We start from the raw sequence: 15690 nt of genomic DNA, 5'->3' as shown, positions 1-15690 counted from the left end.
AGAGACAAATTAAATAAACCTCTTCACTCTTGCTACACTATCAGAGTTATGTCCCTGGAAATGTCATGCACACATGAGATATGTGGGAACAGATACACAAACCACAAAAGATAAAACCAGTATTGAGTTGTAGCAGCACAGCATTGTCAGTTCAGTGTCAGTGCATTATCCAGAGCTTAGGGGAAGGTTCCTTCTCCTTTGCTGCCACCTTTGGGCTGGGTGTGAGTGAAATAGAGAGGCTTTATGTCCCAAGAGGAACTTTTGAGTATATCACAAGACTTTAAATATTCTTGCCCTTTTTTGTGTGCTGAACAGCTGTATGAATTACTTGTATACTCCCATTTATTGAGGGAAAAAAATTGCAATGCTCATTGCTGATACATTACTTGCTGTAGGTATCCAAGTGCATTGAATTTGGTAGACTGTTTTCCTCTGAGAAATTCCCATTAGGCTTGACTTTTTCCTTTTTTTCCCCTTAAGATTAAAGGAGAAGAAAGTCAGTAACAGCAAATTCTACTCTTAGAGCCCATCATTCTTTGATGTGTGCTTTATGGTGCAATTCAGGAAGAGATGGATTTATCCTGATCATCCTACTCAGTGACAGTCTCATCAGATGGGATGACTGGAAGAAGAGAATGAAGAGGAAATACGAATTTCCTTTGTAAATTCTTCTTTTAAGAAAAACTGTTTTAATACCTAATAATTTATATTCTGTACAAAGCATACCCTCTGTGCAGGCCAGAACTTCTGTGTATTCAAGATTTTTAAAACTTGAGGATGTGTAGTTGGATGGACCTCACTTTATCAATACCTGAAGTACAAATCATCTCCTGTATGTGTGTACATGGGCTGTAGATAAGGCAGTCGCAAAAATTTGCATGCATGGAGTCACACCACTTGAACAACCTGGCTCCTCAAGATTAACTAGTAGTGAGTTTTTAATTTATTAAATGCTGTAAAAGCACTTCTACACCAGCATTGTCACGTCATGTACGTTACAGTCCTCCAGACAGCAGATTGTGCTGCTGATACTGTATAAAATATTTTGGGCAGCTATTGTCTCTTATTAAAAATTTTCTGTTACATTTTCAGGAACAAGATAATATGCTAATTTTGTTGAAAGCAAATACCCTCTTTGACTGTAGTTGTGTTTTTCCTGTTGAACTCTCTTTAAAGGTTTAAGAAAGGAGCAATGTGTGAACCTCTATTCATAGCCCCCATGAACTTCTGTTCACAGCCTTGAGGCACTGGAAGGAAAAGTTTTAAGATATGCAGTAGGAGATATCTGTTTGCAGAAAGGGAAGGTATTTAAAATTCTGAGAAGCACTTACTTTTGTACAGTATCATTTCTGCAAATCCTTTCAGCTGCTAATGTGCTTAGAAATGAATTTTTAAATGAACTGTCAATTTTTAATCTTGCAATCCTACATAGACGATAGTCAAATGATAGTGTTCTGTAAATGTAGACCATTTCCCCAAAACATAACTAATCCAAGAATGATAGTGTGCACAAATATAGAGGTGCATCCTTCTGGTGCCTTTAATCAAATCAAGAACATGAAGCTGCAGATGAGAATACTTGTTAGATTAGCAAGTGTATTTTCCTGCCAGAGCAGAACTAAAGGCCTTTGATGGAATATTTAACAGCAGTTGTCGTAATTTGTGTATGTGTTGGTCCTTTGTGCTAGTGCTGTATTGTTACCATCAAATTTCTGGTTGTCTTATCTCTACATGAGATGAGTTTTGCTATCTATATTCCCAACTTTAACATTCAAATGTGTGCAGAGGAGTTTAGTTTTTGGAGTAACTGCCTGAGGCACAAAATGCTGCTTCCACAGAGCTGTACTTCTGATCACAGAGGACTTGCACAGATTTGGGATTCATGGCCTGATGCAGCTGCCTCAGCAATTTTCAATTTCTCTTGCTCCCCACGCTGCGACTTCTGTTGTTTCAAGAGGCGCTTAATTGATGTCATTGTGCATTCACAGATGATGGTTTGAGGAACCCCCTTGAGGTTTTAGCTATTCTGTAAAGACAGTCTTGTCTGAGAGATGAAAGTGTTATAATAGTGTATCCCACAATGGGGTGGCTTCTGTAAATTTTTTATTATAAAGAAATTAATTACTAATCACCCAGCTGAAAAACAGAGAAAAGTTAAAGGCAATTCTCTGCTTTTCATCCTCCTTCCTGAAATCTCTTCAGTACCCAGGTGTGATTGACCTGTTCAAGATGGGTGTAAATCCTGCTCAAGCAAGCAAAAAATATCACATCAACTGTGGATTTGGGAGGTGGAGCTGTGACCTAGACTGCTGTATAAAGTTGGTTTCATCTTCATTATCCAGGTGTGAATTATTTTGCCTGTCAGAATTCTTTTTAAGCTCAGTTCCAGAGCAGACCCAACCAAACAGTCCATTTGTCCTGGCTTCCTCCATTGGTGTGTGTATTCCTGACATGGCACAGCCACTGTGTGATGGACACAGGAGTGAGTCATCATGCTGCTCTGGTGCAAATACTTCAGAATTAGCTCATTTTGTAGTCCTCTGAAAAGTCCTGTACACATTGTCCATTCACACATAACACCAGGAGTTATAAGAGGCACTCCATCAGTATTCATGCAAATGCATATTGTTTTACAGTAAGACTTTTCCCCAGACTATGATGTTACACTGTGCAGAATGAAAATACTGCAGCGATTCTTCTGCTGATTTGCAAGTGGTGGCCAAGGCTATGTTCTAACTCTTCTCTTGGTTCCTGCATTCTGTGTTTTATCTCCAAGACCTCACCTCTCAGTTCTTCCTTGGGGCAGACTCTGTAGAAACTTTATCACAGTTGCAAATGTTTGAGTATGAAAGTAGGTTTGAATGTGTGTGCTAATTTTTTTAATCCAGGAGGGAAAACATTTAAAAAATTCTTGAAGTTAACAATTGTTATATTGTTATATTCTTATACAAACTGTTTTAAATCATTGAAATAACTTATTTTAATAAATAATTTTTGATATCTCACACTGATGGGAATGATACCAGGTGCTTCTTTATTTAAGCATTGCTCGTTGAATTTCATGACTTGCCAGTCATTTGAAGCAGTGAGTTCTTTTTGAAAAGTGATCTGCTGATACAGTATGGTGTGCTGTGGTAGAGGTTGGAAGAAGGGCATTTCTGTGTTTTTAAGATGAACTGACTTAATGATTGTTTCAGGGGACATAGTTATCATTGTACTTCCTCTGGCTCCAAACACACGAGGCAGAAGGAAAAGGTCAAAGATCGAGTTTAACTTGTGACTCCAAACCAACCTTTTCAGTGAGGGGCAGATACAAACTCCAGCTCTAGTGAGAATCAGATTTGTATCAACTTGAACAATAAAATCTGAGCAAGGCAAAGATTCAGTTTGTGGTAATTTGGAAGAACAGTAATATTGATATTTACCAAAAAATTTTCTCAGAACACTTTCTGCCCGTGAGGTTGCATGGGGAGAACTGCTGCTGGGTGAATGCACTCTGTCTTTATGTGATCATTTTTTTAATTGTTGGGAGACTTGGGAACACATTTTTTCTCATCTTCTGATCAAAATTATATGCTTATTGAACATGAATCCATATGAGGTGTCTGCAGCCTAATTCTTCTAGGGGATTAAACAGCCAAAGAGTCTTTATCCCTTAGTGAGTATTGGTATGCATGAGTTCTGGAGTAAAAAAACTTGCTACATTTATGTGTTCTGTTTCCTGTATTGTCACTTTTTTTCCACCCCAACATATCTATATATTTCTCTGGTAAAAGAATTTTGTTAGTTTTGCAGTTCTTTAACCTTGGAGATGTGAGATGGTGTGAGCTGTGTACCAGCCATTATCTTTGAATTCTCCAAACCAGTTGTAAAAATCAGGATGTGGTGTAGAAGCTGAAGTGCAGGGGTTGAGTTCTGCTACAGTCATGTGTCAGCATTTTTAACTGCAGTCAAACTAGTTGGCTTTGTTCCAGACTGCAATTCTATTTCTATCATGAGGAACAGAAGTTAAATATCATGAAAATTAACCTTCAGAATCAGTTCAGATATGAATTTATCTTCTGGTCCATAACAGTATTTATAAACATGCTTTTAGCTATTAGTTTTAAAAGAATTTAAATTAAATTAAAAGCAGGTTAATTCATTGCTAGTCTACACTTTTAGCTGTTACTCCAGCAAAACAGGGAATTGTAAGCTTGACTAAAGTAAAGCAGTAGTTTCCCCAACACTTGCATACTCCTGAATTGCAGCTTGATCCCCAGATTCTTTACATTATGTGCAAATTATCAGCATTCAGGGCCCTTTTCTCTGAAGAGCACATAGGGAATTATTAAATATGCCACTATACTTTGGAAAGTATGTGGAAATCAGTAATAAATAGAAACAAAGGGATTTTGGTTGGGCCCCTTAGGACAAGGGCCTAGAAAAACATGGTTTGATTAAGCATCTAAAATAAATATCTTTAAATACACATGAGAAGTACAAGTTTTCATGTATGTCTGGCAGATTTGTACCTTGAGATGTTGTGTTTGAGGTTAAGTAGCTGACCAAGTATTCTTAAACATCAGCATCATTCTTTGTTCAGTAATAAGTTCAATTGTTCAGTCATTTTGAGGACTAAGTAAAATGGAATCTGAGCTATACTTTCATTGTGCTCTTTCAATTTTTAGGTGTGTTTCTAATAATTCAGTTTCAGGAAAACAGGTAATAAATGATAATTTAAAAAGAAACACAACACTTGAATTAATTACCCTAATTTGTGCCCAGCTATTTGTGCATGAGGAGTAATGACAGAAAACAGGAAAAAGAGAGAATTCTCATTGTAAGATACTTCAAATAGAGCAGTATATTCTTCAGCCAGAGATTTCCTGTTTTCCTTTTGGAAAGAGTAAGTGTATCCTTCACCTCTGCTGTAGTCAGGACTTTGGTTTTGTAATAGATGGAGCTAATTGACATGGAATTAATGAATCCCCAGTGCACTGATGATGGCTTTGGGGTGTGTCCCCACATTAATCCCATGTGCTGGAGCACACTCTTGGGCCATTAAGACAAAATAATGCTCCTGCTCTGTTATCAGAGAGTTCTGTCCTTGACTCCAGGCAGATGAAAAGCTTGTTGAGCTCAGCTTCTGCAGGACTTCTGGTATTTGGGGTTTTGTTGGGCTATTTTTATCTTGTCAGGAGCTGCCCTACCTCAAAAGCTGTCCAGGGCCTGAACCTCAGCTGGTATTGGCAGTGTGGATTTAAGATTCATGGCTTAAGGACCTTTCCATAGATGGTTTTCACCAGCCCCACTGTTGAGATGATTATAAATAGCAGTAGCTGAGTTTTGCTAAAAGATTACAAATAACAGAGAAAATTCCTCTGGGGCACAGTAGTTCAGTTCCCTATGTTAAAAACAATTTTTTTACAAGACTTGGCATGAAATACTGATGCTGTTTCTGTGCAACAGGCTTGTGCAATTTTTTCTACATTTTGGTTTTGTCTTCTGTTGGCATTAGAATTTTTTAATCTATTTCTGATAACATTGTGTCAAAGCCAGAGGACTTAAAGGGGAAAAGAACAAAGTGGTTTCCACTTGAAAAAACAGAGCTGTTGGAAAGAGAGCATTGGCCCAGTGCTTTCATGAGGTCATGAATGTCTTTTTTCTGTTTTATTAAAAAGAAGATTTCTTCTTTCTGCAGATGATGTTGTATATTAATGACTCCTGGAGAGTTGCCCTTGTGCCATCAGCGCTCAGTTGGAGGCACATAAGCTCTTTATAAGAGTGCAACACTCCTGCTGCACAAACAGCTTATTTGCTATTAGAGAGGGGGGAAAAAGTGAGTTCTCTCTTGAGTTGTCCCTCAAGCTAAGTATTAAATTTAGTTTCTTTCATGGTGTACTTACTGGTAGGGGAATGAGGGAGAAAAGTCAGATTTCAAGCATAAAACTACAAAAAGTTATCAATACTGTGGGCTGGATTTTTTTTTTAAAAGGTAAACTTATCGGGAAGAGAACTCAACAGTCAAAAAAAAAAAATGCTGTCTTCAGTCACCATGAGTACAAAATTCTGCATCTTCTAAGCAAGGGTAGCCATGGATTTCTAGCTTGGTTCCTCTATTTAGGCCCTCTGGTTTTCTGAGAATTCTTTAACAGTGCAATGGAACTGCTCTGCTTCTTATTCATTACTTCCCCATTTCAGTTGCAGCACAGTTTAACAGAAGTATCTGGAAGTTACTATTAATTTAAGATCTGTGTAGCTTCAGCCATTCTAATGATAAGAGTAAAGTTTAAATTCTTGAAAGATTCTGCTTTTATCAAGAGGTACAGAAGCTGCAATGCTGATGAGTTAAGGGAGAATAACTTTGTGTTTAACATTTGAGGTGAAGTTTCTCAGTTTCTATATTATATTGATAGAGGGAACTGCAGGTCACAGCAGTGACCTGTACTTATAGTCTTATCTTCTAATCTTAAAATTCCACAAAATTATGAGTTTCCTTGTAACAAGTATTTATCTTCCTATTACAAAGCTGAAATTCTATTCAGATGGTGTCAGGTGTTAAAGAAACATTATTAAAGACTAAAAGTCTTTTATAAATAGTGGAATGTGAATGCAATCACTCACCAAATGTCTTTGATGAATTATTTGTTTAACCATTCTATAATGCCTGGAAAAATCATAGCTTTTATTTATGAATGCACTTCAGCTGGTTCATTCATTTTAAACAGGTATATTTTACTGCTAGAAAAAGCTACAAATCTGTGGTGCTTCAAGCACTTTCCTGTAATTTAGATTAAGCATGGTGCATTTTCCACAAATGTCATTAGATATCAGAGTTAACTCAGGAAAGCACACCAGAATGGATTCATGTAAAAACCCCATTGTTTATTGTCTAGCAGTTTATCAGTTAATCTTGGTTAGGAATATATACACCCAAGCTGGGAAGCAGAAGTGGGGTTTGGAATGTGATCAAAGAGTAAGTTTATTCTCCTCTGGATCATGTAACACAAACTCTTTAGGAATAAAGGGCAAGGATCAGGAGTATAATCCCATCAGTGAGTAAGTGTCAGCCTAAGGACATTTGTTCCATTCTCTGTTTTGTGCCATTGTGCCTGAGAATAAAATGCTGTTGCAGTAATACTGTGCTTCATCTTGTTAGTGATCTGATCAGTTTTACTTTGAAGAGAAAATATATATAAAAAATTACACCTTTTTACTCAGTAGTTCTGTTCCTTGGGGATAAAGCTGTTATTTACCTCAATCCCACAAATGATTTTTTTAAAATCTTTTATTACCTGTCTGTCAAAACCAAGAGTAAGCAGAGAACATAACTAAATTCTGTCCTCAGCATTTCATCTTTCAGAGTGAAAATGTCGCTGCAGGTGGAAACCAGGAGACCAGCACAGCAATCAGCACCAAAAGCAGTGCTCCATCCCTAACCAGGTGCATCAGGGTGTAATTCCTTGGCTTTGGTCCACATCCCTGGGATCTAAACCACTCCACCACTTCATCCAGGCTGTACTGCTGGGGCTCATAGCCCAGCTCCTTCCTGGCCTTCTCCATGCTGAAATAATGGGTGACACCAGTTTTGTAAACCTCTGTGCGAGTGAGGAGGGGCTGGAAGTTATAAACTCGCCCTACAACAAAATGAACTATTTCAGTAAGGAATGCAAAAAAATAGACCAGGGAGAGGGGAAGGCGCCGGGTTGGGAACTTGTAACCCAAACCTTCCACGAGCGGTCGGAAAAACTCAAAGTTATTTACAGGCCTGCCATCAGAAATAAAATAGGCCTGGCCTGAGGCAATGTGCTGCTTGCTGGCTCTGAGGGCCTCAGAGGCAAGGACATGAGCCTGCACCAGGTTGTCCACGTGTACAAACTCTACCAGGCTCAGAGGGTCTCCATACACAAATTTGAACAGTCCCCTTTCGATGTAGCTGACTATTCTCGGGAGGTGTCTCTGCTCCCCAGGCCCGTAGATCCCTGCTGGGCGGAGAGCACAGGTCCTTAGCACACCTCTGCCATTTCCCAGCTCAGCTCCATTTGCCTCCAGCACCTTCATTTCAGCTAGAGATTTCGTTCGGGAGTAGTGATCAGGGTGAAGGTGCAGAGGCAGGTAAGGCAGAGACTCGTCCCCATTTTCTATAACCTGGCCTCCAAATATCACGTTGTAGGTACTTGTATAAACCAGGCTCGACACTCCCCTGCTCTTGCAGGCCTGGATGATATTTTCTGTTCCTTTCACGTTAACATCTTCTATAAGTTTTCGGTTCAGCTGCTCCCTGCCAGACATGCCATAGGAAGCGATATGGAACACGCAGATTACATCTCTGAGAGCTTCTTCCACTTCAGACAGGCAGCAGATATCCCCCTGCATGAACTTTATTCCCTCTGGCACGGTTTGAAGTGGCTTCACGACATCAAAGAGGATGACATCGACTCCCTTTTGATTTATGGCACAACCTAAACTGAAACATGACAGAAACCCTATGTTAGCATACAGCACGTGGTGCATGAAACATCTCACCTGGGAGGGACAGAAGAATATTAACTGTTTTCATGCTGATTATTTTTCTGATGGGAGTCTTTTAAATACACAGTCCCCTACTATTGGGAAGATTCAGCTGTGATGGTTTAGGTACTGATGTCTCACACTCCATCAATATTTGGAGAAAAAAAAAAAAAAAGAAAAAAATGAGGCAGAACTGCCGTAAGTGAAAATTTGAAAGAGAAATAACTGAAGTTCTGTCCCCTTTAGTTCAGCAACAGCAACTTTCAGATGTGCAACTATTGCCAAAAATAATAATAAAAAAAGCTTATTTGTTTTATCTTACTGCTTTTGTGCCATTCCAGTTGTGTCAAAACAACAGGTTGGTCTTCAGCATTGTGTTTGAAATTTACAGAGAACCAGAGTGGGAGAGATGCTTCTCAGCTGCTGTGAATACTTTGCCACATGTCAACATCTTACTCCAAGTCGCAGGTATTGACACAAAGTGTAACTCTGGTGTTTCTCTTCCCCTTTCCTACATTTTTGCATGTCTATTGTGCTTTAAGGGCATGAGAGTAGAGGGAAAAGCCAAGCAGAGGAAAGATAGGCATCTCCTGAGATTTCTTTTTTCCTTACCCTGACTTGAAATTTATTTTCTGGTCCTGTCTGTGATCTCTCTCCCCTCTGCCTGTAGCTATAGTCTAGGGCTCAAATTAGAATTTTTTCTTTACATAGTCTGCAAAGAAAAATGTGTGTACAAGTGTGGGCTTGCCCTGCAGAGCAGGCTGACGATGGTGATCTCTGCAGAGGTGAGCACACAGGTAAATGTCTGCGAGGCAGCTGAGGCTGACATTTGGAAAGGGACAACACCCTTAAAGCCTCTGGAAACAGTAACTGAGTTTGTCTAAACCTGAGACCCCGGGTGAACCACAAGATGGGATCAACTGGATCAGGCGTCTCAGGCCCACAGGTTTCCCTTTTACAGATGGATTTTGCTGCCTCCCCAGCAGCAATCTCTTACATTTATTCCTGCATGTAATCACTATTTAACGCACTAACCGGAAGCCAAAATAACCTGCTCCTCCCGTAATGAGCACTCTTTCCTTGGCAGCGTTTCTTTCTTCCATCCTCTTTCCTCTCGCACCTACAAAACACACGGCAAGGGCGCACATTAAACCAGCCCGCGTTTGGGCAGCAGCAGCTCCCGGCCTTGTTCCCGAGCTCGGCCACGCTTCAGGACATGCGGCCGGGAAGGGAAGGGAAGGGAAGGGAGGCTGTTCCTAGAGGAGGGATGGCGGCGAAGGGAAGCTGTTCCTAGAGGAGGGATGGCGGCGAAGGGAAGCTGTTCCTAGAGGAGGGATGGCGGCGAAGGGAAGCTGTTCCTAGAGGAGGGATGGCGGAGAAGGGAAGCTGCTCCTAGAGGAGGGATGGCGGCGAAGGGAAGCTGTTCCTAGAGGAGGGATGGCGGCGAAGGGAAGCTGTTCCTAGAGGAGGGATGGCGGAGAAGGGAAGCTGCTCCTAGAGGAGGGATGGCGGCGAAGGGAAGCTGTTCCTAGAGGAGGGATGGCGGCGAAGGGAAGCTGTTCCTAGAGGAGGGATGGCGGCGAAGGGAAGCTGTTCCTAGAGGAGGGATGGCGGCGAAGGGAAGCTGCTCCCGGAGGAGCCGAGCCACCCCGGGTCCCCCCGTACCTGCGGCGCTGCCGGCCCTGCCCGCTCCTGCCGAATTCCCGGGGCGGTGCCGATGCCGATCCCGGGGAATGGAGGCGGGCGGGGCGGGCACAGCCCGAGATGGCGGCGGGGCCGGGCTGTCCCTGCTGTTCCCGCTGTCCCTGCGGGCCGTGCTCGGCTGGGGTCGTGTCCCGCAGCAGGAGCTGCTGCCCTCCCCTCGCAGCCTGCCATGGGGGATCGCGGTTCGGGGCCGAAACCCGAGCCGGTGTTGGCACCGCAGCCGGGGCAGCCCGGCAGCGATCCGGGCTGGAGCACTGGGAGAAGAGCTCGGGGTGTCGGTGGGTGGGAGCCGGACCTGAACCCCCGTGCCCTGAACCCCCCGTGCCCTGAACCCCCCGTGCCCTGAACCCCCGTGCTCTGAACCCCCCGTGCCCTAAACCCCCCGTGCCCTGAATCCCCCGTGCCCTGAACCCCCCGTGCCCTGAATCCCCGTGCCCTGAACCCCCGTGCCCTGAATCCCCCGTGCCCTGAATTCCCCGTGCCCTGAATTCCCCGTGCCCTGAACCCCCCGTGCCCTAAACCCCCGTGCCCTGAACCCCCGTGCCCTAAACCCCCCGTGCCCTGAATCCCCCGTGCCCTGAACCCCCCGTGCCCTGAACCCCCGTGCTCTGAACCCCCCGTGCCCTAAACCCCCCGTGCCCTGAATCCCCCGTGCCCTGAACCCCCCGTGCCCTAAACCCCCGTGCCTTGAGCCCCCCGTGCCCTGAATTCCCCGTGCCCTGAATCCCCGTCTGCCTTTTGTATGGCTGCATGTGCCTTCAGGATTTATGCGCAATCTTGATGAAGGTTTAGAGAATATTTTCCCAAGTGCTTAATCACCTGCAAAGTCCAAAAGAGTCCAGAACCTTCCCTGAGATCTGTGGACACAAAGTTTTTGGTTTTTTGTTTTTTTTTTTCTATACCTTTGAGTCTTACTGAGATTAGGGCACTTGGTGGCTCTCTTTAGATCAAATAAATTGTGTTTGAATGGAATATGGAAGGATCACAGGATATCTGAGGCTGGAAGGATGGTCTCTGTTGAACCCCTGCACAAAGCAGGTGCAGCCAGAGGGGTTCCATGGGTTTGTGTTGGCATTGAATATCCCCAAGGATGGAAATTCCACGTTCAGCCCCTTTCTCCTCATAACTCCGAGCTTAGTGCTCTCTGAGCAGGGACCTTGCTCTCGGTGCTGTGTGAGTAAATCCCTCTGTTTGAATAGGCAGCTGTTGCCTCAGGGTGACGTTTGTCCCCTGGACTTTGTCGTGTGTCCGTGCAGGACTGTTTGCAGGACTGAGACCCCTCTCTGTACTTTCTGCTTTGTCTTGCTCTCTGCCTGGTATTCCATCTACAGAGAGTGAATTATGTCTGGTTATCTCATAATTATGGATATTGTGACTATAATGAGGCTGTGGTTAAATACTGTAAAGATGTTGCTCTTAAACCACTATCACTTTTATTTCTCATTATAGTAAGCTGTCCTTTTTGGCTTCAGGGAACAGTGAGGAACATTAATTCCTTCAAAATGGTGACATCTGTGAAAGCTGTGGGTAAATATCATCCTCCTTTTACATTGGCAGGTCTTAAGACTTGATACACTCAGATCTCAGTTTTGCACAACCCATTTATTGCTGCTTTTTCATTTACTATGACCTGCTTTTCCTAAGGTTCTATGGACTTTCTGAATGTATCACAAGTTCTGTTTTGCAATCAAATGAATGGACTTGTAGTTTTATTTTACACATAATAGAATGTTAGGCCTGAGATTGTGTCTTTCTTTAAAAAAACATGTAAACCCTACTTTTAAAGATGCAGGGGTTTTGGAGCATGCCTTGCATGTATCTCAGCATGCAGGGAATGAGACTGTGCTACAGTGACATGGAGAGATTGCACTGATACCTTGAATTTCACATTAGGGCAAGATGTGTCAGGTTAGAAGGATTTGCAGTGTAACTGGGAGTTATCTGAAATGAGCCTGAAATGGGCTGCAAAGGAATCCTTAAATCAGCTAAATAAGCAGCTGCTGTAAACAGTGCAAGTTAGAAAGAATAAACAATGAAATAATTAATTATTCTTTCATAGTATGTTAGTTCATCTGGTTCCCATTGCAATTTAAAATACTTGGCTAGTAAAATTATTTTTGTCATCAAAATACAGAGTGTGCCAGCAGTACTGTTTCAAGAAGCAGGGCAATATTTCATCTGGGGAAATAAACCTTAGCTTACTGTTTTCTTACTATTTGACTGATTTCTTTTAGATAATACTTAATTGTGATTTTTTTTTTCATTGGGCAATGCAATGAGAGAACAAGATTTAAAACCAGGTAGAACCAACCATGTTTATGGCCTTATTAAAACACATAAACCCAATTGGTTAAAATAGTACTAAAGAGGTAAAAACAGAACATACATCGTGAGGGAAATTAGAATTGTAATGTTCAAAATTAGAACAAAATTAGAACATTAGAATCAAACATTCAGTCTAGATGACACTAGAATATATTTCAAGGCGGAGAGTGTTATGGATAAAAATGCTACTCTGAGTTTTCATCTTGAGTCTGGCAGAGGTTTCCTTAGTGACCTTCAGAACACTGATTTGTGTTCTGTGACAAAGGTGTCATTGAACTTTCTCCCTGCCTGAGGTTATGGTTGTGCTAGTTTTGTTTGTGTTTCTGATGCTCAGATGGGAGCTGCTATAAAATTGTAAATAAACCAGGAAATTGAATTTATGGAGCTTAAAGGGCTCAGGAAAGTGAGCAAGTTGCACCCTTTGAAAATGTTAGCACTTCTTAGGGCAGCTGTTGACTGTACAGTGTCATACAGCTGGTGATGTGGAGGTGACCATCCAAAGTGCTTCTAGTTGCTTTTTCCTGTGAGTTCCAGTAATGGAAAAACTTACCCTATTTTTTCCACACTGAGAAAGGAAAATGCTTTGAATTGGAGAAGATTCTTAAGGAACAAACTTGATTCTGAGGTGTCCATTCAGCTGTAGGAAGTGATGCATGCATTCTGTGGACCCATCAGAAATTAACTTCTTTTCTATCCTTTAATGCTTTGGAAAATGTAGATTGTCCCATTTCCAAAAGTAGCAGTTATTTATCCTAAAAGGAAGGGAAGAAAGTTTGTGTATTTTGGGATAAGTGAATGGCTGAGCGTGGGACTGGGAATAACCTGTGTTCTCCCTTTTTGCTTTGAAGACAAGTTGCTGTTTGTAGTCTCTGTATCTGTGTACCCTGCAGGGCACATCAATAACCCAGTTTTTAGAATGAGTATATTTTAACCTCCATTACCTCCATGGAGCTGAACAGAGTCTGCAGGGACTCACCCACTCCTGAGCACTTCAGTCCAGGTGTCTGAAGTCAGTGTTTGCTCCTCTGATATTGATCTTCAGCTCCCTTAAGCCTCATGTGTTTTTTTAAGTGGTAATTTGACCTGATGTGTTACCTGATGTTCCAAGGTGTTGATATCTGTTTGCATAACATGTTGCACTGATATTAGTCCTTAGCAGTACAAGGTGATGCTATCCAATGTAGTTGCAGCACCTTGGAAGTAAAAGCTAAATTTTAGCTCATTCTGTAACCTCATTAATAATTTCAATATTGCACACAGGACTGCAAGGGCTCAAGGGCTGAGCCTCTTTGTACCTGAAAGGATTATATACTTTAAAAATTAGTAAGTTAAGAAATGTCATATGGGAACACTAGTGAAATGTTATTGCAGATACTCTCACAGATGTTTTTGCTCTCGGAGTAGGGGAGGACAGGTTTTGGAATGCAGTGCTGAATGTCTTTGATTCTGTTACTTAAAGCACATCTTCCAAATTCTCAATAGGAAGCCATTTCAGAAGGTAATTATACACTTACATTTCAGTAATTGTCTGATTCAGTTTCAAGTGTGATTGATGTGCATCCAGATGCCCTTATTTACCACACTAATAACAAAGAAAGGCTTCTTGTTGAAATAATTTATAATTTAATTCAGTTATCCATGGGTTTACAGAAATCTTACCCTCCAGCAAAAGCAAGATGAGGTTGGTCTGTTATGAATCATTGACACTAATAATTAAACACCCAGTTGATGGTACTACTTTGATCTTTTGGAAGGATCTAAGGGATCTTTCAGCTTCACAGGCAGCTAATCATGTGCTGTAGATGCCATATGTAGAACAAACTCAAGGCATAATGTGTTCATTAATCCTTATCTTGTACTGTGCTAATTTTCTGTGTGTGTAAGAAGTCTGCTGACACTGGTGGTGAGGATGGGATGTGTCAGCAAGAACACCAGGGCCTGAATTTGTTGTAGCATTTCTGTGTGTTTCTCAGTGGAAAATGAAGAAGGGAAAAGGAAATGTATTTGCTGAGGAAATGTTTTCCATCTTCACACTCCTGGTTCTGTGTTCAAGGTCTAGGCAGTGGTCTCCCATTTTCAGGAACTTAGAACTGCATGAAAACAGGACACTGGCTTAAAAAATGTTACTCCCATTTAGTTCTGTAATGACCTTGAAAACATTCCAAAAATTACATAATTTTTCAGAGGAAAGATTAGGTAAGAGTTAGAGGGAGGGGAAAAAAACCTCAAAAAAAGACAAAAGCTCTTGGTTCAGCTGTGTTTGAGCAAGATAACCTCCATTAGGGTTCCTTAGTGGCATCTTGATATTTACAAGAGCACCAAACTTGTGTGTCTTTGATACTGATTTATTCTGTTCCACAAAACTAATGATTGCAGAATTCAGAATTCATAAGCATTTTATCATGGCCTATTCTGAGCTATTTCAAGATAAGAGATTCTGACACAAAACCTGACGTTTCTTTTAAAAGGGATTTGTTCAGAACCAAAAATTTTGAAGGTTCAAAACACTTAGTCAAAACAAAATAAATCCAATAACTCTGAAATTGGGCAAAATCACTGATGTTACAAAGAGGAATAGTTATAACATGCATTTTTCTGCTGTTCAAAAGCCTTATTTGGACATGTTTTATCCTGGAATGACAACATGAGGAAGGTGTTCAAAGTGGGATCTATTCAGCTGGAGGTGCTATAACTTACAGAAATTTACTGCAAGTTATTCTTTCTCCTGATTTTCACTCCTTGTGGCAGAAGTTGTGGGTGCAGCATCTAGTTACAACTAATTTTGATTTTCTGGCTCTTCTGAGGGAGAAGCAAAATCTGAATAATGAGGAAATTGAAATTTGATTCTTAAGGTAAAGCATTTGACGTTCTGCTTCAATGTCTTTCAGAGAGTATCCAGCCCATAGAAACAGAATTTGTGCCAGTGGAAAACACTGGATTAATTCCAGTCATACATCAGCTTAATTCTTCATTCATCATAGGAACATGGAGGAATCAAACATCAAACACATTATGGGCAAACTGCATAAGCTGAAATGTTTTTCTAGATGACTGAGAGGAACAACATGTTCTAGTAATTGGCTTTCTTGTATAATGAAGGTTTCTCAAGTTGAATTCATAATCTTCAAGTAAAAAAAAAAAAAAAAAAGTACCAAAGAAGGCCTGATT

The 15690-nt window shown here is 41.4% G+C and overlaps 2 protein-coding genes across 6 annotated transcripts in view; one reads left to right on the top strand and one right to left on the bottom strand.

Moving 5' to 3' along the window:
• Positions 1–3007, top strand: part of PLCG2 (phospholipase C gamma 2) — a 55080-nt gene extending 52073 nt beyond the window's left edge. For all 4 annotated transcript variants that reach the window (XM_056500772.1, XM_056500773.1, XM_056500774.1 and 1 more), the window contains one exon: positions 481–3007. In XM_056500772.1, coding sequence (XP_056356747.1) covers positions 481–523 — 43 coding nt within the window. In that variant the 3' untranslated portion in view covers positions 524–3007. The remainder of the gene's footprint in view (positions 1–480) is intronic.
• A 3835-nt stretch (positions 3008–6842) lies between these two features.
• On the bottom strand, positions 6843–11315 carry SDR42E1 (short chain dehydrogenase/reductase family 42E, member 1). 2 transcript variants are annotated; one of them, XM_056500924.1, is made up of 4 exons: positions 11279–11315; positions 11017–11065; positions 9529–9613; positions 6843–8449 (listed from the first exon to the last, which is right to left on the bottom strand). In XM_056500924.1, exons 3-4 carry the CDS (start codon positions 9594–9596, stop codon positions 7342–7344), a joined length of 1176 nt encoding a protein of 391 aa, XP_056356899.1. In that variant the 5' UTR covers positions 9597–9613; positions 11017–11065; positions 11279–11315; the 3' UTR covers positions 6843–7341. The 2 variants fall into 2 exon arrangements, with proteins under 2 accessions (XP_056356899.1, XP_056356898.1); XM_056500923.1 differs by lacking the exons at positions 11017–11065; positions 11279–11315 and adding an exon at positions 10159–10447.
• Positions 11316–15690: the final 4375 nt, after the last annotated feature.

This window comes from Oenanthe melanoleuca, chromosome 11 (assembly GCF_029582105.1).
Source record: "Oenanthe melanoleuca isolate GR-GAL-2019-014 chromosome 11, OMel1.0, whole genome shotgun sequence".
NCBI classification, from domain to species: domain Eukaryota; kingdom Metazoa; phylum Chordata; class Aves; order Passeriformes; family Muscicapidae; genus Oenanthe; species Oenanthe melanoleuca.
Note: the sequence above shows the minus strand (reverse complement) of the source record. Positions and strands in the feature narration are given on the sequence as shown.